The following is a 27,398-nucleotide window of genomic DNA, read 5'->3' on the forward strand; positions in this document are numbered from 1 at the left end:
GAAATCCAGGGTCAAGTTATTTACTAAAGGTCATATCAGGTAAAGATAATGAGGCATTCCAAGAGGGTTTTCCGTTTTATTATGAATAGGAAAATTGTCCTGGGAATCTGGAGGCAGGGGGGCGTGGGGGGGGGAGGATGGAGGGCTAGGGTAAGGATGGACATAGAAGGGGATGGAAAAGACAGCTGGGACTCAGAGTCAAATTTTAGGTACCACTTCCCCCCTCCTCCATATTCCATTGCCTGTCATAAACTCTCCTGTGAACCTTCAGCAATCATATTAACTCCCTGGGACTTAGACTTCTCATAAGTTAGTTACATTCCTTTCCTGAAGCACTTTTAAGCACAAGGAATAGGTTCGGCAAACAAATTTCACAAGATTTAATGTATATTCTTAGGGTTTTTTTTTTTTTTTAATTTTAAGAAACTCTGCTGTCATTCCCAGTCCAGCAACACCCCTAGAGCTGCTTGATGACTCCTAGATGACCGACTTCTGACAATGTATGAAGGGCTGTTCTATATGGAAGAGGGTTGGGTTGGAGCTACTGTATGCGGCTTACCCAGCAAAACTGGCGTGAGATGAGAAGCTGTTGCCAGAAAGCCGAATTCTAAATCCATTTAAGGTTCATTCCTAGGCAGGGATTATCCTGGGACAGGACTTAAAGTGCTTTCCAAGTCTGCCAGTCTATACCTTTCTCTTCATGTACTGAAGCCCAGCAAATCCTGGGCTTGAAGTATAAAATCAGGATCCTGATCTCCCCACATCTACATGACCTTGTAGATAGGGTAGTATAATAGAGGTTGCTCTGGCCTTGAAACCAGATAAACTTGGGACTCTAATCTTTGTACCCCACTTAGGAGCTGACACCATGGATAACTAAATCATTTCACCTGTCTGAACCTTAGCTCCCCACACTGAAAATGAGGACAATCGAGTTTGTAAAAGGCCGAGGTTGCTGTTGTGAGGTCCCCAAGTGTCCCCTGAGTGATGAATGAGCCTCACAGTTAAAACTCCACCTTCTAGGATCCCTGCTACACCCAAACCACTCTCTGCGGATGCCTCTCCGCCCCGCCCAACCCCTGGCTCAGGGCCAGAGTCAAAAGCCCAGCCCAGCCCAGCCCGGCTGACCAAGCAGGTGACGGGATAGCTGACTGGCCTCCTCTGTTCAGCCCCGCGAGCCTGCGCGGGGCACACCCAGCTGAGAGGGCAGGCCGTGGCGCATGCGCGCTGCAGGGAAGGCCTCTCCCGGAACAAGCGGCCCGGGCCGAGTGCGGGAAGGCAGAGTCTGGAGGCGCTGGCAGCAGGGACCGCTTCCGGATACCAGGTACGAAGTTAGCCTGCAGCTGGCCCCTGAGATTTCACTTACGATCCGCGGGGAGGGCTCGGGGCTGCTGGGAGCTGTACACCCCGCAGTCGAGAACGTCCTCCCCTGAATTTTCTTGTAAAGGCACTGCTCTAAGCAAAGATGCTGAGGAATTTGGGAGGATTTTGCAGGGGATGGAGGCTGCTTCTTCCAGGGATCGCTTCGCTCCATCTCTTGGGGAGTCCCCAGATTTCTTCCTTCCGTGGTCCCGAATCTCCCACCTGTCCTCCTTACTACTTTCCTGGAGCTAGGGAGAGGTGGGGAAGGGATGGGGCTCTCGGACCATTGCAAAAATAGTTTTAACCTTCCCAGTACCACCCAGACTTCAGTCGAAAATGCGTCTTTCGAGCCCCAGCGAGTACAAAGATAGGTAGCTTACGGAAAAATCTCTTAGCGGGTTCCCTAAATTTTGGAGGTTTAGGGGCAAGGCAGGGCCCTGTCATCTGGTTTTGTACGCGGTGCAGTAAATCATTTTGCTGCATTGCACCCAAGATGCTTTCTGGCCTTTCCAAGTGCCCGGCCGGCATAGCGTTTGCGATGGGAGCATGTGATGCACGTCGTCTCCCACTTCCATCGCTTTCATGTGTAGTTTTGGGCAGGTCATATGGTCTTGCCATGGAAATGGAGCAAGAGGGGTGATTGCTTTTTGTCTGCATTTTCCCTGTGAGTATAGAGACTTCTTACAAGGATTGGGAATAGATTTGTTTTGCCTCCTCAGAACACTCAGTGCAGTAAAGAGATTAAAGGAACAGGCTGTATCCTGGCAATAGAGCTATCCTGAGGCTCACTTACAGAATGTCTTCCTTCAGGCAGTTGTTCCTTTGGGTCACTCATGCGTTCATTCAAGTATTTTCTAAGCACCTGCCTTGTGCATGGCAGTGAGGTTTGTGCTGTGGGGAGGAGGAAGATGAACTGGACTTGAGCTTAGCCCTGGAGGAGTTTGACTGGCTTGGAGGGAGATACGGAAGGGAGCCCAACCTAACTAACTCTACACCAGGTAGAAAGGGGTGGGGCCCCAGGAGAGAGTCAGAAGAAGAGCTGGGGGCTCAGAGGAAGGAGAAGAATCAGCCTTTTATGCCAGGTGGTTGGCTTAAGGAGAAAATCAGGTCCCCAAATTACTACCTCATGATGAGTGATCTCTCATAAGCTTCAGATCTTTATATAAGTGTGTTTTCCTCGCTGTGTGTCAGGCATCTTAGATTATGTCTCAAATAGGTCCCATCATTCCTGGTGACCTGCCTCCTCCTGCCACCACATGCCTCCTGCTGTTCTAGTGCTCCCTGTCTCAGAATAGCATCAAGGCTCACCTGCCTCCCACCTCTCCTTCCTAGTGGTCCAAGCCAGAGACCTAGAGATGAGTCATCTCTGACTTATCCTCCCACCCCCACCCCTGACACTCCCACATCCAGAATTATTGATTCTATTTCCTGATCCTCTCTCAAATCTGACCCACCCTCGTTGCCATGTCTCTAGGCCAGGCTGCCATCATCTCTTGCTTAGCTTATTTTCCTGCCTTACTCCATCCATCTCCCACTACTGCAGCCAGGAAGCACTTGCTGGAATTGAGTCTGGTTGTGAGGCTCCCTTCATTCATCCCTTACCACCCTTGAGACGGAACCCAGCCTCCCTTTATAGGGTTTACATGTGTCCTGGCCCTGTCTTTTTCACCAGCCCCTCACTCTTCACAACCCCCTTGCACGCCCGTCCATTTTGAAAACATGCCATGCTTTCTCGTGCCCCTGGGCTTTTGCACATGTTCTCCCGGCTGCCTAGAACACACCCTTCCTTGCCACCCTTTCCACTTGGCTCACTCCTCTGCCTAAGGTCCCAGCTGGGACCGCACTTGCTCTAGGAATCCTTCCTTAGGCTCCCATGTCTCATTAGGCACCACTGCTTGTTATGGTGCCCATGCCTCTCCTCTTAGGGCTCATTAACACATCTGCCTCCTCTGCTGTGCAGCACTGCAAGTCCTGGAAGACCAGAGCCAAGTCTAAGGGCTTTCCATTGCTTCCTACTGCCTTGCACAAAGAAGACACCCAATAGTTGTGAAGTGGAATTCAGTATAAGTTGTAATATTATGGTTTGATTCATTGAATGCCTGAATCATAAATTCACACTACCTCAGTTATTTGTCAGTGTGCTGTTATAGTTATGGCCTTACACATGTCAAACTCCAAAATGAGTGTAAAGGTGAAAGAGAAGAATGATCATGATTAGAACAGCTAATATTTGTTGAGTTCTCAGTATGTGCCAGGCACTGTTCTAAGCACTTTACACTAGTATCTCATTTAATTAACACAACTCTGTGAGGCAGGTAATTTTATTATCCCTATTTTACAGATGGAGACACTGAATTGCAGAGAAATTAGGGAACATGCCTAGTGTTACATAGCTAGTAAGTAGTGGCATCAGGTTTGAAGGCAAGCGTACATTGCGGAATATGATTAACTCTTGGGGGAAGACAGGAGGTAGGACTGACCATGAGAAGCTCACAGGGCTGAAGATGGTAAGTCACCCAATGGAAGGCCACAGCTTTAAGCAGCGAGACCAAACAGAAGTGACTGATCCAGAATTTAAAAACTCTGAAGAACATTAGTTTTATTTGCACATTCATTTTTTTCAAACAGCTAACTCAGTTATCAGAGGTATTATTGCTAGTGGTTAGGAATGCGACTTCTCTGAGTCTGTAATCTTGGTTCTGCTGTGTGGCCTCGAGTATTGCTGGCCTTTTCTGTGCCTCAGTCTGCTTATCTGGAAAGCAGGGATAATAATGATAGCACTTACCTAAGAGGGTTGTAGTAATAATTAATGTGTTGATGTAAGGCTCTCGAATGGTAATTGCTCCAAAACATCTTCATCTCCATTATTATTATGTGTTCATATCATTCAGTTGACAATGGTTTTTGAACACAGGTCCTTCCTATGTGTTCAATCCTGTAGCACCATTTCTTGGACACAGATGAGTTCTTCTCTTTTAATTCTGCTTCCCGTGGATGTTGAGGATTTTTCACTAGTGCCTCCTCAGTGCCATCATCTCCTGGACCTCATATTCCCTCCCCGCAGACCCTTCCTCACACTAACTTCTGGCTTCCTCTCTTCTGTTCTTCTGGGTCAGTTTGTTACCAGTTGGTACAGAGGATAAGAGACCAGGTTAACTTAAATGGTGAGCAGTGAAAACACTATAAAACTACAAAGAAATCTCATACGCTATTCCTTGTATGTACAAAGATATTTTCCCCACGGAGAAATACAGATGTAAAAGCATTAAGATACGTAAAGCACCACTAGGAATCAGAAATTTAAAAGCTGCAAGGAACATCTCGTCTACTCCCCTTGCTTTGGGGTGAGTTGACATCAGGGATGGGGCATAGTCCAAGGGCCAACAACCTGCTAGTGCCAGTACCCATATCTCCAGCCTGTAGCCAGCACACTTTCTCTGACATCTTATAGACTCCTGGGCAGGATTTTAATGGAACTTCTCACCCCTGGATACATGTTTCAACTGCTGCTATGAGGCACGATAAGATATTCTCATAGCTCACTTAACTTTGTGCAAGGTTTCATTAATATTCTTCAGTGATTTACTACTGATTTTTAAAAATTTTTTTAAATTGTTTATTTTTGAAACAAAGAGACAGAGCATGAATGGGGGAGGGGCAGAGAGAGAGGGAAACACAGAATCCAAGCAGATCCCAGGCTCTGAGCTGTCAGCAGAGTGCCTGGCGCACGGTTGGAACTCATGGACTGCGAGATCATGACCTGAGCCAAAATTGGACACTCAACCGACTGAGCCACCCAGGCGCCCACGATTTACTATTGATTACGTGTGGATGTCTTTGACTGAGCTTTCCTTTTTTTAGTAGATTAGAGAAATTAATCTCTGTAATTCTGTGGAATGCGTATCATTTTTTTTTTTTTTTTTTTTTTTATTTTTGGGACAGAGAGAGACAGAGCATGAACGGGGGAGGGGCAGAGAGAGAGGGAGACACAGAATCGGAAACAGGCTCCAGGCTCCGAGCCATCAGCCCAGAGCCTGACGTGGGGCTCGAACTCCCGGACCGCGAGATCGTGACCTGGCTGAAGCCGGACGCTTAACCGACTGCGCCACCCAGGCGCCCCGTCATTTTTATATACATATACTGCTCCCAGTTCTTTTTATTTTGTAAAACTTATCCCTTTCCCCAGCTTTAGAATTGCAACCTTGCCAATGGACCTGATTGGTTTTGGTTATGCGGCCCTTGTGACTTTTGGAAGCATTTTGGGATATAAGCGGAGAGGTAAGCGCTAACCATATTTTTCATCAAAGGGACTTGGTGGGGGGTTGGTGATTGTGCTAAGATTATCTGAGGGTTTGTAAGTAAGACAAGAAGCTAAAGATGTCCTAGAGGTGGCTGAGGACCAGCATGTCGTGTGTGGAAGGGAGCCATAGAGGGAAGTGGGGCTGGGTGTGACAGAGCATTCTAGCCTGACTTTCTGGGTCTCTCTTCACCCATCATTATCAATTACATAATTAATTGATTTAACTACCTCAGGACTATGCGCTTATTATCAAAGGAAGATTTTCATTTGTTTACATACTCACAGTATCAAAAACTGACTTATGTTGAGATTATGTTTTGCAGAGGAAAATTTGTTAAATACTTAGGTATCATATCTGAAGTTGTCTCTTCATCTGTATCCAAAAGAAGAAGAAACCCAGTTGATAAATCAAAGGGTTTTCATGGAGAAAAATAAAAGGCCAAGTTTCATATTTTGCTTTGTTTTAAGGTAGAAGTATTTTTAGTCATGGTGTCTCATATTTCTGTTTCTTATATTTTCATGAAATTTTAAAAATGAAGTTATATTTCAAAGAGTGTTATATTTGTGACATTGGTGGACTTCAACTTGAGTGAAAAAGCCAGGTCTACAGAGTTATTAGAGTTACTCCTTATTTAGAGATTGCTAAAAAGTCCAAGGCCAGAAGCACAGGTCTCTGTAGGGACTCAGGGGTGGCAGGTTTAAACAGATTATTTTCTTTTCTTTTTAATGTTTATTTATTCTTGAGAGAGAGAGAGAGTGTGTGTGTGTGAACGAGGGAGGGGTTAGAGAGAGAGACACACACACAGAATCCAGAGCAGGCTCCAGGCTCTGAGCTGTCAGCACAGAGCCCGATGCGGGGCTTGAACCCACGAATCATGAGATCATGACCTGAGCCGAAGTTGGATGCTTAACCAACTGAGCCATCCAGGAGCCCCAAAACATTATTTTCTAAGATTTCCAAGAGCCTGTAAATCACTTAGACTTTTGTTTGTTGTTCTTATTTTCTCTCTCAATACGTGTAGCATCGTGGATATGTATTTGATGAAAAAATCATGGCACCGAAGACCTGTAAACCACTACTCAAAAGTTCATGTTTTATAATCTACTTTAAGGAGGACTGAGTTTAAAATTCTGATAGGATTGTTACTGAAAAACATTTCCCTTGTCAAAGATGTGTCTAAATAACTTCTTGTTACAGAACAGAAGAGCACACCTGGACATTTTTGCCTGCCTCTTAGAGGGGTGGGAAGAAGGCTGTGTGTGTGTGTGTGTGTGTGTGTGTGTGTCTGTTGGGGCAGCTAGGGGTGGAGAGGGGCAGAGAGACAAGGATTACTTTACATTCTAACCCAGATCTCTTCGGGAACAAATGAAATCACATTCGCTGTAAGGTCTCTGAGGGCACGTGCTTGTTGCTCAGCTGCACAATATGGTTGCCTGGCCTCCTACAAGAGCCCCCAAATAAGTGATCTGGGAAGCTCCTGAGGGCATGTGTTCACAAAGAAGCCCACTCTTGTATAATGTAGGTTAAAAGCACACAGGCCACAGAATTAAGCATTCCTAGATTCTTCTCATGACACTACTGCTTACTAGCTCAGATACTCGTGTGAATTGTTTTAGCTTTTGGGTTGAATCCCTCATTTGTATATTAATTCATTAGGATGAAATAAGATAATGCACGTAACACATTTCACAGAGTGCCTGGCCCAGAAGAAAGGTTTAATACCCTTGTTGTTTCTGTTGTTACTGTCCTGCCAGTGGGAGGGTCTATGGGCCAGTGGAGCAAAATACCTTTTCCTAGTTTTGTATTCTGTATTATATTCTAAGCTGCTTGTGGTCTTGATGTCTTAGAACTTTTGTATAAAGTGAGTCGATGCTTTCTGATTTTACTTACGTCTTCCCGAGACATGAATCCTGTGCACTTGGGTCAGGAGACCATTCCAAGGGACAGTTATTAAGAATAATGTTGGGGGTGCCTGGGTGGCTCAGTCGGTTGAGCGTCCGACTTCACCTCAGGTCATGATCTCGCAGTTTGTGAGTTCCAGCCCCGCATTGGGCTCTGTGCGGATAGCTCAGAGCCTGGAGCCTGCTTCAGATTCTGCATCTCCCTCTCTCTCTGCCCCTCCCCCACTCATGCTCTGTCTCTCTCTGTCTCTCAAAAATGAATAAACGTTAAAAAATAAAAATAAAAAAAAAGAACAATGTTGGGTAGGTTAATGATGTGATGTCCAAAAGGTGTTTGGTAAGAAGACAAGTATATCTGAATCCTATACTAAACCAGCTGCCTGACATAGTGTGGGTCAAAGTGAGGGACTGAGATCTCTTTTCTTGCTGGGGGCAGAGAAAGTGGAAAGAGGCAGCACAGTGGCAGGATGCTGAGCACTGAGTTCTGGGTTCACCCCTCTCCCATATAAGTCCCCAGAGAAGTGCATAGCCAGGGAGACACTATGATTTTGAGGCTCTTTCTGAGCCAGGTGGCCAGTGCCCAAAGCTAAAGATGGCCAGAAGGCTCACTTGGCCTTCTCCTATACCAGGACTGAACCTGGCTTCACACCGTCCTACTCTAGTTCAAGGTCAGGGCACAGCAGCCCCTCTGGAGGAGGGGAGCAGGAGAGCTGGTGTCCTGCTCTGAGGGAGGGAGGCCCCCATGCGTACCTTTCAGTTCCTTTGAAAACTCCCCTACCAAGGCTGCCCCAGCCAGGTCAGCACTGGGAGGAAGGGGATGCAGGGCAGAGCTTGGAACTTCTTTTTTCGTAGCCCCACCATAGACAGTGAGCTTTTTTGCAGGATCTTTCTCCCTTCCACTAGCCATGGCTTTGTTATGAGGTAGAGCCCATGGTCCCAGCTCCTTCCTCATGCAGGACGAATTCTCCCAGGAGCCTTCCTGGTTCTCATTCACGTGGGCTGCTAGTGTGCATTCCTGTCCCCACTGTTTGCTGCCTGACATCACCAAGACTTGGGTGCAGATGCCATCACTCCCGCCTCCACATACTTAAGGTCGGGAGGATCTTAGCAGTGCAGAAATCATCAGGAAATACAGAAAAGAGTCATAGATCTCGAGTTGAGAAGACACCCTAATAAAGGTGACCTAGTCAAGTGTTTCAGAAAATGCTTAAGTCCCCTTAACTCTTTTCTAATCTGACATCTTCTGCTTAAACATGACCCCTAACAGGGAGTTCCCAGGCATGCATTTTGTCAGTATTTATCTAGTGCTGCTAAGTAGCCAGCACTATGTCAGGCCCTGGAAAACAGCAGTGAGCAAAAAGAGATAGTGCTCACAAGCAAGTCAGAGGACTGACCTTAAATATACAGGCAGGTGTACAAATACATGATGACGAATAGTAGGAAACTTTGACGGGGGTCCTCATTCAGAATAGTGAATCACAGAAGACATCTCTGAGGAGCTAACACTTACAAAGACATCTGGAGGTGAGCGGCAGTTGGCGAGGTGAATAGTGCAGGGAAGAGCAGTCCAGGCAAGGAACAGCGTGCCTAGAAGCCATGAGGAATAAAGAGTTTGACATATTCAAGGAACTGAAAGAAGGCCAAGGCTCCAATAATAGAGCAGACTTGAATTTTTCCCTAAGTGCGGTGGGAAGCATTGAAGGTTTTCAATTAGGGGAGTGACCTGTCCAGATGTATGCTTTTAAGAGATCATGTTGCCATGTTTGCAAAATAGATTTGCGGGAAGGGAGGAACAATGAAGAATTTAATACCTCCAACTGTAACATTCTAAGCCATTATATATTTGACATAGATGATATTATTAACTCTGTTTTGCAGCTGACAAAACTCAGAGGACTAAGTGACTTAGCCAAAGTCCTGCAGGCAACAAATGGAAGAATTAGGAATAGAACCTAGTGCCTATGGCTTCTCATTCAGGATGCTGCTCTGTATGTGTGTGTGTGTATGTGTGCGTTGCATGCGTGTGCTCATTGCTGCAATGGTTTAACCCTGGCTGCAATCTGAATTTCCTATAGATATTTTTAAACTAAAGATGCCTTGACCCTACCCCAATGGATTCCAATCTGAGATTCTAAATAGAGTGAGCTCCATGACGCAATGACTGTGTATCTTGTTCACAGCATCACTGGCATACAGCCATGTCTAACCCTGGCATTGCTGTGTATTCGGGATTCCTCTGCCTTGCATTTCAGGTTCAGCAGGGAACAGTCAAATCTTAGAAACTGTTCATGAGTAGACTGATATTTAATTTGGCTTTGTCTAGTTACAGTGCCAAATGTAGAAATACATTTGAAGGTGCATGTATCATACTTGAAGGAATGGAAGGAATTCCTTTCATTTGGGATTTCTCTTTCTGAGCCCATTTTTTTTCCAGGTGGTGTTCCATCTTTGATCGCTGGTCTTTTTGTTGGATTTTTGGCTGGCTATGGAGCTTACCGAGTTTCAAATGACAAGCGAGATGTAAAACTGTCACTGTGTAAGTAAGGCATTTTTTTCCACTTCTGAAGGGTCAAACCTTGGGAGTGTTTTTTTTGATACCCTATACCAGGTACACTAGAAAACATGCAGTTAGGGGCGCCTGGGTGGCTCAGTCCGTTAAGCGGCCGACTTCGGCTCAGGTCATGATCTTGTGGTCCGTGAGTTCGAGCCCCACGTTGGGCTCTGTGCTGACAGCTCAGAGCCTGGAGCCTGTTTCAGATTCTGTGTCTCCCTCTCTCTGACCCTCCCCCATTCATGCTCTGTCTCTCTCTGTCTCAAAAAAATAAATAAACATTAAAAAAATGTATACAAAAAAAAAGAAAACATGCAGTTACATGGCAAGTGCATATGCATATGTCAAGACTGAACACAATTCTTGTTCCTTTCTAGACAGACCCAATCAAAAATGAGGATATTGCTACCAAGCTTTCAAACACAGAACATATTTCTGTGAAACTTATTACTAGAAAAATAAAATTATAAAATTAAAGGAATTATGGCTAGATTTTCTGTTAACTTCCCTAAGTGCATATTAGCATAGTTCTCATGTTGCTATTAAAATACCTAAAAAGGGACAGCCTCACATTATTTAATTCACAAGCAGCTTTTAGATCCTGTTTTTTTTCCGTAAGACTTAATCTAAAAAACCAAGGCTGACTCTTTTTTAGCTTCTTCCCCTGTTGGGTTTAATAGGGGAATGTCCACAGTGAAAATGGAAACCCATGTGTATTTAAAGGCCCGGGATGCTTGGATTTCTGTAGTCCAGCTTGAAATACAGTGGAGGTTTGGAAATTGTCTCTATTTAATTGGATCATTATTCAAAGTGCCCTGGTGGGTTATGGAAGAAAATACAAATGAAGACAAACTGTATTAGTTTGGTATTTGAGGGAGAGAAAGAGACTTAGTGTGTTACTTTTTCCTTTGTTTGAAACAGGAGGTAGGGATAGTTAAAAAAAAATTTTTTTTAATGTTTATTTTTGAGAGACAGAGAGAGACAGAGAATGAGCAGGTGAGGGGCAGAGAAAAAGGGAGACACAATCTGAAGCAGGCTCCAGGCTCTGGGCTGTCAGCACAGAGCCCAATGCGAGGCTCGAACTCACGAACCGAGAGATCATGACCTGAGCCGAAGTCAGTTGCTTAACTGACTGAGCCGCCCAGGCACCCTAGGGATAGTTTTTAATAATGAAATTGTATCAAAGGAAGAAACATATCAGCAAGATGTGGATATACTAGGCTTTTTATCCTTGTGTGTTTAAGTACTTCACATATGTTTATCATCATTTTTTTTATATCAGCAAGTAATTGTTCCTTGAAAGCTGTTCTTTTTTATATTTTTTGGGGCAGAGAGAGAGAGAGAGAGACAAAGACTCTGAAGCAGGCTCCAGGCTCTGAGCTGTCAGCACAGAGCCCAACACAGGGCTCAAACTCACAAGCTGTGATATCATGACCTGAGCTGAAGTCAGATGCTTAACTTACTGAGCCACTCAGGTTCCCTGAAAGCTGTTCTTAAATTGTGACATCAGTGCCCTAATAAAACGGCTTCTCTCTCCATATTGGTTCAGCTCCTAAAAGGCTGGTATGATGCTTCTAAATTTAATATTATTACCTAGATGATTGTTATTTAGTCTCCAGGCATCAATTTCCCAAAATTGAATGCTGCACATTAAAAACAGTCAGCCTTTTTTCCTAGTATTTTTTTTATTCATTAAGTCTTACTTTTAAAAAAAGATACCAATTATTTTCTTTACTTTCAGTTAACTAAGCATTTATTCTATTTCCCCTTGTGGATCCAGACATACCACCGAGTGTTCCTGAGGAAAGTTGAGTAAGACACAGTCCTAGCCTTCCTAGACATTTAAGTTAGACCAAGACTTTTTATTTTGAAGATATTTCAGGAATAGATTTTAACATGCTTATTTACTCAACAACCTTTTCAATAAGCTAATTCATAAAGTCTTTTAATAGAGCACTTTATCTTTTTAAGAAGATAGCAACTCAGTACTTACACATAGTAGTTCTATTAAAAAGCTGAAATGATATGCATTTTTTTTTTCATAAGCAAGCATTGAGAATGTGTTTGAAACTGCAGTTCATGCATTGGTTTGGTTTGTAGTTACAGCTTTCTTCCTGGCCACCATAATGGGCGTGAGGTATAAGAGATCCAAGAAAATCATGCCAGCTGGTCTGGTTGCAGGTTTAAGGTAAGAAAAACTATTTTGATCTGTACTTTCTTCTGCCATAATTTTGAAGTGCTGACTTTTTGGCAGGAGTCAGTTTTAATTTGAAAGGTCAAAGTAATTTTTATGACAGTAAGCATGACTGTAAAACCTTAAAATATCATGTACTCAGTCAGTCTTTGGTATTGATGTACCGATGAACATTTTTGTGGAGTACACGTAGGGTTGCTATAGTATCTGAGCACATATACTCGCCTACCTTTTTCAGAATAAAGAACTGAATTCAGCCTCATTTTTCCTCAAGATTTACTCATCTGAAACAGTAAATGTATTCATTTCAATCTGATACTCAGTCTCTCTTAGAGTGTTATAGTGATAGTCTGCTACCCTTATTTTGAGTTTTTAAGGGAAGAAAGTTAATATTTTTAAAAAAGATAACAGGGAACCTCTGGTTTCTCTTATTTTGATCCTAGTAATTCTATCCATGAGATTAAGCATATTACCAAGTAAAAATTTACAGGTAACATTTTTAGTTCTTCCTGGAAGCTGTCTTTATTATGTTGAAAGCCTTCAACATGTGCATTTCCTTTGTTACACATTTTTACTTTTTTACTTTGGAATTTCCAAAGAAATAATGAAATGTATACAAAGACTGAAGTTTATTGCAACTTCATTTCTTTATTTCTTTTTCTTTTTTAAAAAAATATTTATTTTTGGGAGAGCGCAAGTGGGGGAGGGTCAGAGAGATGGGGACAGAGGATCTGAAACAGGCTTTACACTGACAGGCTGACAAGTAGCAAGCCTGTTGTGGGGCTCAAACTCACCAACTGCGAGATTATGACCTGAGCTGAAGTTGGACGCTCAACTGACTGAGCTACCCAAGTGCCCCTGCAACTTTATTTCTAATGGAACACATGATGAATTGAAAAATTAGAAACAACTTGAGGAGTGTCTGGGTGGCTCAGTTGATTAAGCATCTAGCTCTTGATTTAGGCTCAGGTCATGATCTCATGGTTCCCCCCATGTCAGGCTCTGTGCTGGCAACATGGATGGAGCCTGCTTGGGATTCTCTCTCTCCCTCTTTCTGTCCCTCCCTCCCTCTCCCTCTCTGTCTCTTTCAAAATAAATAAACATTTTTAAAAATCTTCACCAATAAGGAAATGTTTCAATACATGTTTTGTCTATGTAATGAAATACTGAGCAGGCATTACGTGCACTGTTTTCAAAAACTGTTTAGTGGCATTAGAAAATCTATTTTCTATTAGAAAATTAGAATGATACAATAGGAGATAAAAACAAAATAAACAACCAAATATAGTGTGATCTCAAAAGTTTGTATAAAAAACCAAGATAGGAAGGAAATACTTCACACTGTTAATAGTGTTTATCACTAGGTGGTAATGCAATGACTAATTTTCTCCTTTCTACTTTACTATAGAAATTTCTGGTGTGGCTATGTATAATGTTTATGGCTTGGTTGGGGGTGGGTGTCAGGGAGGAATGTGATTACAAGGACTGCCTTCCAGTGATGGCTATGTTCTAAAAATTATATTTAGTGATAGAAAGAATCAGAAGCACGGTTTTCGGGTCAAGAAGACAAGACCCCAGTCAATGGAAAGTAGCTGAGATTATAATAACACCCCAGAATTCCTCCTTGGTTATTTTTTCAAACCACTTGCCTTTACTAGTTTATGAAAGGCGTTTCTTTCCAAACCTTTCTCTTATAAAGGTTCATCCCAGATTTTCAGAACAATGAGTTCTGAGTTTGCTCATGCAGTCAATCAACATTTTTAAGTAGCTAATCCAGCTGGGTCTGGGAAGTTCCAGTATAGGGATAACGAGATCACCCCTGCTCCAAGGAGAAGCAAGAGAGAACCCTGGAAGCCAAAGTTTAGTAATAGTACGGGTTTGGTGAACATACTAACCTGTGTTATGCCACGTAAGCGTGACCTGCTCTTTGCCTTTCTTTTATTTTAATCCAGCCTCATGATGATTCTGAGACTTGTCTTACTGCTGCTCTGAAAATATGGAGGAACTGAAAACTAAATTCATGCGATTCTGCTGTAACAGGCAGAGCACATACTTTGTATTTAAAAGATAAGCTTCAGGGATGCCTGGGTGGCTCAGTCGGGTAAGCGTCCAACTGCAGCTCAGGTTGTGATCTCTCAGTTCGTGAGTTCGAGCACTACATCAAGTTTTGCAACTGGTGGTGTGGAGCCTGCTTGGGATTCTCTCTCTCTTTCTGCCCCTTCCCCACTTGTTCTCTCTCTCTCTCAAAATACATAAGTAAACTTAAAAAAAAGATGAACATCAGCATGGAATGTTATGTGTCTTATTCTACATTAAAAACAACAAAAACACTCCAATATGAACACTAGTTTGAGTAATTTTTTTTAAACAAAACCTCGACTGTTTTTCTACTTCTCTGATAATGGTTTCATTAAAAATATTTAATAAATCGTTACATTCTCTTTCATTCGCTGCGTCCAGTTTTCATATGTGTGGGGTGTTTTATTTTTTGATAATTCCAAACAGTTGGGTCTGAAGTTGAAATTAAACTGCCAGTTATCAGATAATGGAGTGCCCAAGGTGAACTTTACAAAATGCTCATGTATCTGTTTGTCATTTGCGTTGTATTAGAAACTGTATTTCTTCCATTTTAATTGTACTACTGCCAGTGTTGTTTTTTTCTCAGCACACTGCGTACTGACGGAATGTATTCGGTATTTAAATAAAATGCTTTCTGTTTTAAACCTGGTTTTCTCATTTTAATGTCCTCTCCATATATACTCAAGTGATTTTTAACATTTAAATGCTCAATTATTAATGCAAGTGATTGGAAAGGAGGTTTTTGTTTGTTTTTTTTTAAGCCAGAACTCTTCCTCAGGAGCAGATACTCTCTCTCACTGAAACAGTAATAATTCTGAAACAAAAATGATTTTGTCCCCGAGTTACTACTTCATTTTTAGAAATAGTTATGACTTCATGTCCAGGGCACTTACTTTTAGGCCCCAGACTGAACATCAAGAGACCTGAGTTCCAGCCCAGTTCTCCCACTGACTGGTTGCATGTTCTTTGGAAGGTCTTTCCTCTCTCTGGGTCTCAGTTTCTCATCCTTAAGGAGGAATTTGGACTAAATGGTTGACCGGGTCCCTTAAAGCTCTCAAAGCCCGCAGTTTTGATCCTGTTGTCTTTACTCAGGGGTGTCAGACTTCAAACCCACTCTTTACATGAGATGGTGAGTGGAGCCCCAGCTGAGAAGAGCAGAGTTGATATGCTTGTGTTCAGTTACCTTTCCCCACTGACTTTCGAGGAAGTTATTAGACTTCCAGTGATAAGTAATTCAGGAAAGGGAGGGAAGGAGGGAGGAAGACAGGAAGGGGCCTATGAGTTTAACCAAATAAAAATATTCTACTTAAAAAAAAAAATCCCACTTATCCTAATGGTACAAAGAGGTTGTTACCAAAAGAAGGTTGGAAAAAGTGGTTATCACTGGGGTGCTCTGTGTGTATTTGATGACTATAGAGATGACTGAGAAGACCCTTCAGATTTGGACTGACAACAGTTTACACTCAAAGTATGATTATGATACTAAAGTAGAAACTAAGTGTGAAATTGATGATAAAAGTGTATGCTCTATCTGTAAAAGACTCTAGTGGTTGAATGTTAAGAAACTAGTTTGAAGCTATGCTCTGTCCTGGACTTTTCCCAAAAGGATGTGGAAATGCGTGATGGCTGGTATATATGTGGGGCTTTTCCTTTTTTAAAGAAGTCTTCAATACACATTGGCTTACTCAGGATTGTACTCTTTTGCAATAAGTAGAATGCAGAAGAATCTTTATTTGGATGATTCTGATAGATTGGTGTTTTACTGTTTTATAAAAAACAGAAAAAGTGTTGTCTGATTTACAGGCCAGTATTAGGTAGTTTATTTCCTTTTGCTTATCTTTATCAAAGTGACCTTATGATACCTTTGTGGGTACTGCTACAAATGTGAAGTGAGATGTGCCGAGGCCTTTAGACCTCTTCGTTTGTTAATACTCAGCTACTATAGTACCCATGTTTTTAAGAAACATGCCACGTTTGGGGCGCCTGGGTGGCGCAGTCGGTTAAGCGTCCGACTTCAGCCAGGTCACGATCTCGCGGTCCGTGAGTTCGAGCCCCACGTCAGGCTCTGGGCTGATGGCTCAGAGCCTGGAGCCTGTTTCCGATTCTGTGTCTCCCTCTCTCTCTGCCCCTCCCCCGTTCATGCTCTGTCTCTCTCTGTCCCAAAAATAAATAAAAAAAAAAAAAAAAAAAAGAAACATGCCACGTTCAAATTTGAATATGTTCTTCACGGTCTCAATGGAGCCTTCATCTAGTGGAGGCTTCCTTTGGCTTCCAAGCTGGAGAAATTTGTGAATTGTGGGAATGCAGCTGATTCTGGCCTTGAACTCCTAAAATGCAGAAGTATACTATCCATGAAAAGAGAATAGGGCAAAATAGACAAAATACAAACATTGCACATTTTTGCATCCGAGAGAAAGTGTTTAAAAATTATATTCCTCATGGCTGGTGGAGGTAGAGGATAAAATGGAATTTTCATACATTGTGATGCCTTGTACAAAGCAAGTTGGCAATATTTCTCAAGAACCACAAAAATGTTCATAGGCTGTAACCAACTGACCCCATTTTTCAGATTGCATCCTAATGATATCATCTTAAATATGGAAAAATTTGTAACCATGAAGATGCTGTTGCAGCATTGTTCATAAAAGCAAATACTCCAGAGTATCCTGATGTCTAACTAATAAATAGAAGTCCTTAAGTCATAAGGATTTTCTGTCATAAGCATTTTTCCATGTTGTTATGTCATCTTTGAAAATATGCCTTTAGGTAAGTGCATAAAATTCTACCCAATAGATGTATCTTCATTTATGTAGACACTCCTCAGGTATTGAATATTTAAGTTGTTATGATTTTCACTATTTAAATTAGGTTGTTCTGGGGCACCTGAGTGGCTCAGTTGGTTAAGTGTCCGACTCCTGGTTTTGGCTTAGGTCATGATCTTGTGAGACGGAGCCCTGCATCACCGAGCCCTGCACTGACACTGAGGAGCCAGCTTGGGATTCTCTCTCTCCCTCTCTTTCTCTGCCCACCCCACCCCTGCTTATTCTCTCCCTCTCTTTCTCAAAAATAAATAACAAATAGCAAGTTATTCTGAGCACAGTAAATGGAATATTATATAATCATGAAAATGTTCAAAAATATAATACCATATTGTATAAAAATGAGGCAAACTAAATAAAAGTACCAAAATATGCGTATAATGTAATGTGAAGTGGGAAATGGAGACTGCAGAATTACCATAACTTGGAATACAACTATTTTCAATACGCATATATTTAAAAGGCTAGAAAGGAATCCACGAACATAGCAAAGTGTCTTAGAACACAGGCCATGGAATCAGTCAGACTGAGGGTTTGTGCACCAGTCCTGTCACCTACTGACAGTGTGACTTGAAAGAAAGTTCTTTGACCTCTTGGAGTCGTTTCCTACCCATTTGAGGATGAAATAAAATCAATGAAGTAATGTGCTTTCAGTGCTTGGTACAATGCTTAGCACACAAGAGTATAGTCAGTGGCTCTGGTTATTGTTAAACAATTGCCGTGTTAGGACGAGAATATCTTAAATGTTTTCCTGCCACCTTATCTAGAGAAAGAAAGCCATTTTATTGAGGTTCTGCTACATTCTAGGCAAAACCTTTGAGACTTGAGTCCTGCCAGAAGTCTGCCCCAGATCCCCATGCTGGCCCACATGACCTTCCTCTACTTTCCTGTATCTTACTTTGTTTTTAAATTTACTACCTTATACTGAGGTTATCTGTCTATGTGCTTGTCTCACCCACTAGATGTGTTTTTTGAGGGTATCTTTGTAGCTTGGCACAAAGAAGTTAGTAGGTTCTTAAATGCTAATAAGAATGAGAATAAGAATGAGAATGACTGAATGAAAGTATAAGCAAATGATAAAAATTCATTCTTCCTGCAGTTCTTGGGAGTTATTTGGAGAGCATTGCCTGTAGCAGAGGGAATCCTGTGAGGACACTGGGTTTGCACTCTTCAGCCATTAAGATGACTTCAAGGAGCTGTATATCAGCCCAGCTCAGCTGGTTGCCCACAAGAAAATCTTGCCCGTGGTCTCTTAGTGCCTGCATCATAGTTGAAAAGAATTAGAGGATTTAGGGATTATACCTAGAAAGATAATTTAAAGTAAGTGTGATTGGCAGAAAGTCTTCTAAAAGTTTAGAGACCTAGTTCCCTAATCTTGGCCACTGGCTAGCTGTGTGAGCACAAGTAAATCCCATCTCTGAGGGCTTCGGTTTGTTCATCTAAAAGAGGTGGACTAGCCCAAATCCTCCTGAGTATTCTGAACACCAGAAACAGCCTAATCTCACATATACCTTTGTCTTCTTTCCATTATATCCCCTATACCTTCTCTATGAACCTTTATAGAACAATTTTACCCCTCACAACCTGGATTGGTGGCTCTCCTGGGTCTGCAATCATAATTCTCTCCTTGCACCATCTCAGGACAGGCTCCTTAGATTTGCTGCTCTTTGTGGGAGAACACGATTCTCAAAGGGACACATGCCTCATTTCTATAAACAAATTTTCTTTTCTTTCTTAAAATTTTTGTGTTATTTTAGAGAGAGTGTGTGTGTGCGAGAGAGGGAGAGGGACAGAGGGAAAGAGAGAGAGAATCTCAAACAGGCTTCATGCTTAGTGGCTCCCCAGTAAGGCTCCCCAAGAGGTGGGGCTTGATCCCATGACCCTTGGATCATGACCTGAGCTGAAATCAAGAGTAGATGCTCAACCGACTGAGTCACCCAAGCACCCTGAAAATTTTCTTCTAATAAGGCTCTGACTTATGGGTCACTTTGTGTTAAAATCAACTGAATATAAAAGGTTGGAGTAGAGGGCGCCTGGGTGGCGCAGTCGGTTAAGCGTCCGACTTCAGCCAGGTCACGATCTCGCAGTCCGTGAGTTCGAGCCCCATGTCAGGCTCTGGGCTGATGGCTAGGAGCCTGGAGCCTGTTTCCGATTCTGTGTCTCCCTCTCTCTCTGCCCCTCCCCCGTTCATGCTCTGTCTCTCTCTGTCCCAAAAATAAAAAAATTAAAAAAATAAAAAAATAAAAAAAGGTTGGAGTAGAAAGGTCACTGAAGTATTTTCTAGCCTTAAACCTCTGTGATTTTGTGTTGCTTGGACATGGGATCAGGAGTTGGAGAGACCTGACCGTAGGCTTCAGTGTTATTAGTTGTATGACACTGGGCAAGTTACTTTGCTTCTTTAAGCTCTGGTTGCCTCATCTGCAAAATGAGGATAACAATGGCACATCTTTGATGGAGTTATGAAGATTACATGGAATCATGCATGCAAAATGTACTGAACAGTGATTGGCACAAAGTAAGCACAAAACAAAAATGAGCCATCATAGGATTAGCATTGTTTTGGTGGTGATGATGTTGTTGATACTATTTTTAACCACCAGAGAAGTCTCTGTTTTTCATAGTATCCCACAACAAACACTTAAGTCCTGGGAATAGCGGTGTTAAACATCGATTCCATTGCCACTATTGGTAAAACTGTAGGATAAAAATCTCTTAAATTATATGCTAATTACACCAGAATAGATTATTTAAAATTTTTTTTTAACATTTATTTATTTTTGAGAGAGAGACAGAGTGTGATCTGGGGAGGGGCAGAGAGAGAAGGAGACACAGAATCTGAAGCAGGCTGCAGGCTCCAAGCTGTCAGCACAGGGCCCAATGCAGGACTCGAACTCACAAACCGTGAGATCATGACCTGAGCTGAAGTTGGACACTTAACTGACTGAGCCATCCAGGTGCCCCGTAGACTATCTTTTAAATGATTTTGAACAAATGATACTGAGAAAGTCTGAGGTATAGACTATTCAGTTTGATTCATCTTCCATCTTGGACCAAGGGGACTGATAACTCACCTAATGTAATACATGAAAAAGTATAACCTAGGAAGTTAGAGTATCAATCATCTATACATAATACATAAATGTCAAATAATCTACATTATATGATTAAGCTGTAAAATTGTTGATATAAATATATTTCAATGTATGTACTAAATCCTTCAATTACAACCATTGGTACTCAACCCAGAAACGATGGATTAAACCAACATTGCTGTTAGGTTTGGAAAACTGATCTGTCTCATTTTTACCAAACCCCTAACATTTTTCATGATGCTTGCCTATGTTGACTGATATAATGAATGCAGCTGTAGGTTAAGAGCACTGATACTAAAGAAGTCAACCAACCCTTGTGTTAGGACTGGCACTAAGTATTTGCTTAAAGCTCAAGCTTTTCAGACATTATTTTCAGCTGTTAAAAATGTGGGGACAGATGAAAAATAGTGTTATTTTTATAACAATTTGTTTCTTAACTTAATTTTAAAATATTGTGTAGAATTCTGATAAGCCTTATAAACTGTCCTGGGCCCTGTACTATCCAGTGTATTTTAGAAGTAATATCCATCCTTTCCACCCCCTCCTCTCTAATTAGTGTGGAATTTTCCCTTGGGAATCCTCTTTATAAGACTCTGTTTTATTCCATAATCAAATCAAGTAACTGAAATTCTGTCAGCACTAGAACTACGAATATTGCTGGAATTATGCATAAAATCTTTAAAAATATATAATGCAGAAGACCAGGGTGAGAGGAAGAAGGGCAGGTTTGTCTTATAACTGTAATTGGGGGAAGAATTTTGCTTTCACAAAGTGTTTTTGGGAACTTTATCCACCAATAACATTCTTTATTTTCAGTTTAGTTGTTTTTTCTCCTCCTTGATCCATCTCATAGAGCAGGGCAGACGTTTGTCACTTACCTTCTCATAGACAGGGAAGAATCTTGTAGTGGCTCTTTCAAGGATGTATTCAAGATTCATCGCCTTCTCTCCAGGCAGAGAGAGTGGAAAAAACATAATCATGTCACTCAGATCCTTCAAGGCCTCTACATACATGTCAATCCTAGAGAAGGGATGATAAATCAAAAGAGTTCCAGGTAAAGGAACCATCATTTCATGAGCCAAAGAAACATGTTAACTAATGCCTCAGTTTAACCTGCCTAGTTAACAGGTATCTCAATGTCTCATGAGTTAAAAGCAAGTATTTCTACCTGCATGTTATTTCTTTGAGATATTAAAATCAATTTGAGAAATAAGGAAAATTCTAGGACTAAAGTATGTGAGCAATTATGTGGGTGTGAATTTCAACCCTGTGACATGAATGCTAATTAAAACACAATGTATTAAAATAGTCCTAAAGTAATAAATTAGGCAAAGATCGTATTTGGCTGCTTAAATGTTATAACAATGAAATTACCCATGTCTATACAAGGTGGGGGGAGGTAACTAGGGACCTCCATGCTGCCAACAACATCTCCATCTGGACTGAAGTTTCTCAAACTTAGTAGAACAATTTAGGAAGGCACAGAACTTACTCGACAGGTTCCCCCTTGCCACTCACATCTCTATGCCAGAATGAACAGAGAAATAGGTACTACATTAGGCGAGGCACCATGGCATAGTGAAAAGACTACTACTGGTCTGGACATTGGAAAACCTCTGTCCTGCTCTACAGTGAGTCTCTTAATCTTTTGGAGCCACAGTTCTTTTAGCTTTAACCTAGAATAGCAATGAGTCTCTTGAAATGGTCTCAAATTCTTTGCTACTCCTGCCACTGAGACTAAGTCTCTTTTTCCCCTTGAATCTGAATGGGTCCTAGGGACTTGCCTGACCAGCACAATGTGGGGAAGTAATGTTCTGAGACTTCTAAGACTAGGTCATAAGAAGCCTTACAGCTTCTACCCGATCCTTTTCCATACTTGCTCTAAGGGAAGTCAGCCACCTCATGGAAGAAAAAGCTCAAGCTGGTCTCAGGGAGAAGTCATGTGGAGGGAGAGAGAGACCCTGCCAGGCCCTTTGTTCCAACTTTCCCAACCCAGGTGCCTGACATATGAGTGAGGACCTGCATGAGAGACTCTTAGTGCCATCCAGCGGATCCCTGTCAACTCACAGAACTGTGAGAGAAAGTGTCTGCAGCAGTAGAGAGCCAGAAGAGTAGCATTCTGAGCATTAGGGTTATTTGGGGATTACGTAGTTGAAAGAGTTTTAAAATATAAAATATGTAACACATACAAGGTTTCATTATAATGATATACCAGTGAAGGCACCTAAAAATTATTAGTTCATTTTCCATTTTAAACATTAGTGAGAAAGATGTACTTAAAAACCACAGCTCCTTCAAGGAATGGCTGAGTCCAGGTCTGGAACAAGAGATGTACAGGATTAATTTGGATCATCATATTATACCAGGTAATAAGGGAGTTATCAGAGACCACTAGAGCAAGGTCAAACATTTCCAGGAGCCACTTGGCTCCCACTGGCCAAAGGTAGGACAATTCGAGCATAAATAAGAATAACAACTAACATGAATTGAAACACATCAAAGGTACTTAAATCGATGAGATCACAGTGATACTAGAACAATAACAAATAATTAATTGTAGGAATCAGGTGAGCCAACTCATTTGGAAAATTGGTAAACAAAGGTCTAGCATTTCCTTTGAGAAACTGTACTCCAGGTAACCAGATAGTAAAGGAGAGTTTTTCCTTATAGGAGTATTCTAGATAATAAATGCAGAAGGAATGATAGCATTGAATGCCAGTGGCTGTTAAGATCATAAAGAGTAGAGGAGCAGACTTTTTTTTTTTTTGCTTCCTGATTAGGGAATGCACCAATACCTATGAAATAGCCTTGCAAAAACCACTAGTATTTGAGTCTGATAAAACTTCAATATCTAACAACTAATTGCCAGGAAATACTGAGACAGAAGAATGTGTTAAACTACACTGCAGGGATGTAATCAGCAGAAATTTGGCAGTTAGAATCTGCTAGAAAGCAAGAGAAAACTTATTTTAAGATTTAAGAATACAAGATGCATTTCAAAAATCTTACTGCACTAAAAAGTTTAAAGCTAAGCTTCTGAAAATAAATGCATTCTGTGAATAAAACGACGAGAAATTTATTTAAAACACACCACATTTGGTAAAAATAGACTGTTTGTTGTTTACCAACTAATGGTTTTCTAATTCCGTGCAATAATTTACAATTTGGGGTTGCTATTTTAAAATCCAGATAAAAAAATAATAAAATAAAATAAAATAAAATAAAATAAAACAAAACAAAACAAAACAAAATAAAATAAAATAAAATAAAATAAAATAAAATAAAATAAAATAAAATAAAATAAAATAAAACAAAATAAAATCCAGATTAAGACAAGACTGTTGTGCTGGTTTGTAGACCAGGTTGCCCATTGCAAAAGGACTGGTGTGTGTACGTGAGAATTTAGACTGTCTGGGAGCCTGGGAAGCTATCTGGTGTGCCAGAGACTAGCGAGGTGGTTTCCAAAAGATACTTCTGGAATCAATTTCACATTCATGCCCCAAATCTGTTCGTTCTTGTGTTTTACCCTGTGCTTTACTCCCACCTAGTGGAGGCAAACAACAGATTTCATGAGAAAGAGTCCCATTTCCCTCACTGGTTCTTGTCCTTGCTTTTGTACTAGACAAAGAATCAGAAAATGAAATAAACTGTGTAATTGGCCATGAATTGATCATTGTTGAAAGTAACCATTGTGTAAATAGGGTTTATTTTACCATTCTCTTTCCTTTGATGTGTGTTAGTTTTCCCATAATATGAAGTTAAAAAATAAGAAAAGAATTTTCAGTTAATCTATCGTCTATTATGATTAATCTAGCATCTATTACAATTGCTAACATGCCTAAAGGTTAGATATTCTTTTTTTTTATTTTGTTTTAAGTAAGAAGTGATTGTTGTTACCAGGCTTGTTCCTGTATGTTCCTTCCATACAAGTCATATTTTGCAGCTAGGAATCTTAGGATAGCTCTGGTCTCTACCAGATTCATTCCATCAATTTCGACCATGGAATTTTGACCAGGGAATCTTTGCATTTAACAACAACAACTTGAGAGAGCAATGGTTTGATTTAAACCCCACTCTCTGTCCCTATTGTTCATACATCAGAGTTCCACCTTAAAACATACAAAGGAAAGTTGCATTATTTACTGTCCCTGATGGTAGTAACTAAATATTCTTTAAACTCTTAAGCTGCTACAAAATGAGAGTAAGTAATCAAATACTACTAAAATATTTTAGAGACTGATATAAAAGAAATATTTATGCATTTATTCACACAAAAATGTGTGCAGTACAAGACTTGAGGTTGTGTAATCTGGGAGATACAACAAAGTACAGACACAGAAACTTTCTTTCTGGCCAGGAATGCCCCTTTCTCATCACTTACTCTCCATTCCTATAGCCACCCCACGAAGTAGACTCTCTTTCCCTCTGAACCATCATAGTAAGGTCCTAGGTGGTAACTCAGCCCTCAGATGGGCCCTCCATTTTTTTAATTAAGGTCTTTTATTTTAATTCCAGCATAACTAACATACAGTGTTCTATTTGTCTCAGGTGTACAATATAGTGACTCAGCAATTCCATACATCACCCAATGGTCATCGTGGTAAGTGTACTCTTTAATCTCCATCACCTATTTCCCCTATTCTCCCCTCCCCCACCTCCCAGTTTTTTCTCTATAGTTAAGAGCCTGTTTTGTGGTTTGTCTCTTTTTCCCTTTGTTCATTTGTTTTGTTTCTTGTATTCTATATATGAGTGAAACCATATGGTATTTGTCTTTCTCTGGCTGGCTTATTTTGCTTAGCATTATACTCTCTAGATCCATCTATGTTGTTGTAAATGACAAAATTCTGTTCTTTTTTATGGCTGAGTAATATTCCATTGCGTATCTATAGATTTAAATATAGATATATAGGGGCGCCTGGGTGGCGCAGTCGGTTAAGCGTCCGACTTCAGCCAGGTCACGATCTCACGGTCCGTGAGTTCGAGCCCCGCGTCGGGCTCTGGGCTGATGGCTCGGAGCCTGGAGCCTGTTTCCGATTCTGTGTCTCCCTCTCTCTCTGCCCCTCCCCCGTTCATGCTCTGTCTCTCTCTGTCCCAAAAATAAATAAACGTTGAAAAAAAAAAATTAAAAAAAATAAATAAATAAATATAGATATATATATACACCACCTCTTCTTCTTTATCCATTCGTCTGTCAGTGGACACTTGGGCTGTTCCCATATCTTGGCTACTGTAAATAATGCTGCAATAAACATAGGAGTGCATGTATTTCTTCAAATTAGTGTTTTTGTATTCCTTGGGTAAATACCCAGTAGGGCAATTACCAGATCACAGGGCCATTCTACTTTTAATTTTTTGAATTAAAAACACTTTTGGTTTCTTGTGTTATTTCTTGTGTTGTTTGATTAAAAAACACCTTTTGTTTCATTCTGACGGGTATGAGGTGATATCACATTGTGGTTTTGATTTGCATTTGCCTGACAATGAGTAACGTTGATCAGATGGACCCTTCTTACCTACCCCACATGCACTGCCTGATTGTTTTCCTGGAGTCATAACACTCTGTTTAAACCTTTCCATTACTCCTCTTTGCTTATAAGACAGTAACATCTAATCTCAACCTGGAATTCAAAGCACTCCTTGAAATGTGCCTCCATGCACTTTCCACACATTATTGCACACCACTTTCTGTGTGAACCTTCCATCCTTTCCCTCCCTTCTCCCAGTCGGAATCCCGCGGAATCCCGGAATCCGGGTGACCTCCCATCTGGGTGATAGCTCTTTGTTTTGGGCTGAATGTTTCAGTCCTTCAGGGAATCTTTGCATTTAACAACAACAACTTGAGAGAACAATGGTTTGATTTAAACCCCATTCTCTGTCCCTATTCTTCCCTCCCTCTCTGTCCATCTGTCTGACCCTTCCTCAGAAGGGAAACAGCAAAGCTGGCATTTTCTCACTTAACACCGTAAGTTGAGCTAGTTCTCCGGACTGGATCCATGGCGAGAGCATCCTGGCTTTTCTGCTGCCGCCACCAGGTTTCACTGTAAGGACATTCTCTGCTCCCTAATTACATCAGTTGGGGTCCAGCTGGGAGACAGAACCATACCAGTTACTTTAGTTACTTTAACCATACGTAGTTCCAAAGAAGTTAACTAGGTCCTGGAGAACTGAGAGGCAACAAAGGGGCAATGCAGTGTCATGAAAGTGGCTACTGCAGAAAGTAAGTATCATCCCTATGGCTGAGGAAACAAGGGGATGGGGCTGAAATTGTAACAGTTTAGGAACTTGGAGGCAGGGCTCCTCCCACTTTGAACTCTCATATGCTTGTTGCAAGATCCAAGTGCTGCCTTCTTGACATGAGATACATCAGATACTGTCTACCTAATTTTCTCTGCTCTTTGTGTGGGGCGCCTGGGTGGCTCAGTCGGTTAAGCATCTGACTCTTGATCTCAGCTCAGGTCATGATCTCAGGGTTGTGAGATCAAGCCCTGGCTTGGGCTCTGTGCCGAGCATGGAGCCTGCTTATGATTCTCTCCCTCTCTCTGCTCCTCTCCCCCTGATGCATGCTCTCTCTCTCTCTCTCTCTCTCTCTCAAAAAAGAAAGAATGTGTGTGTGTGTGTGTGGTGTGCCTCTCACAGAGATAGAGAGACCACCTGTCTCATCCTTGGTCTAATACAGCATCATGTGTAACAGGCTTTTTTTCTCACCTTGGATTAATTTCTCAAATTCTTCATGTGTTTCAAAAAGTTCTTCAAACTAAAGAATGAAAGACAGAATATAATAATGGGCTGCGAGCATCATTTTGATCTTTATTATTACTTTTGATATCACAGAAAAATAAGTGAATAGAAGTAAATGGTCTAGCCACCAATTAAACCAATGTTTCAAGTAGTTATTGAACCCATGCTGGCCTCTTCTGTGTTCTGTGAACCTAAGGAAATGTTTATATAAAACCAAAGCAAAGGATTTACTGAATTCAATTGATCTTGAGTAACACTGATACCCCCTGTTGTATGGATGGAACCTGCCAGATGGACTTTTCAGATCATAATCTAAATGCAGACTACTCCTTTCATTAGCTCGGACAAGTTACTCTCTTCT

At 41.4% G+C, this 27,398-nt stretch overlaps 1 protein-coding gene and 1 long non-coding RNA gene across 2 annotated transcripts; one reads left to right on the forward strand and one right to left on the reverse strand.

Moving 5' to 3' along the window:
- The first annotated feature begins 1,189 nt into the window (after positions 1-1,189).
- Positions 1,190-15,032, forward strand: TMEM14A (transmembrane protein 14A). The gene is made up of 5 exons (XM_025925616.2): positions 1,190-1,324; positions 5,549-5,640; positions 9,999-10,100; positions 12,216-12,303; positions 14,262-15,032. Exons 1-5 carry the CDS (start codon positions 1,221-1,223, stop codon positions 14,299-14,301), a joined length of 426 nt encoding a protein of 141 aa, XP_025781401.2. The 5' UTR covers positions 1,190-1,220; the 3' UTR covers positions 14,302-15,032.
- A 1,545-nt stretch (positions 15,033-16,577) lies between these two features.
- LOC147580984 (uncharacterized) lies at positions 16,578-27,050 on the reverse strand. The gene is made up of 3 exons (XR_015251289.1): positions 27,005-27,050; positions 21,178-21,319; positions 16,578-16,715 (listed from the first exon to the last, which is right to left on the reverse strand). It is a non-coding gene; the product is annotated as an uncharacterized LOC147580984 (long non-coding RNA).
- Positions 27,051-27,398: the final 348 nt, after the last annotated feature.

This window comes from Puma concolor, chromosome B2, assembly GCF_028749965.1.
Source record: "Puma concolor isolate L17-30 chromosome B2, mPumCon1.1.hap2, whole genome shotgun sequence".
In the NCBI taxonomy this organism is placed as follows: Eukaryota; Metazoa; Chordata; class Mammalia; order Carnivora; family Felidae; genus Puma; species Puma concolor.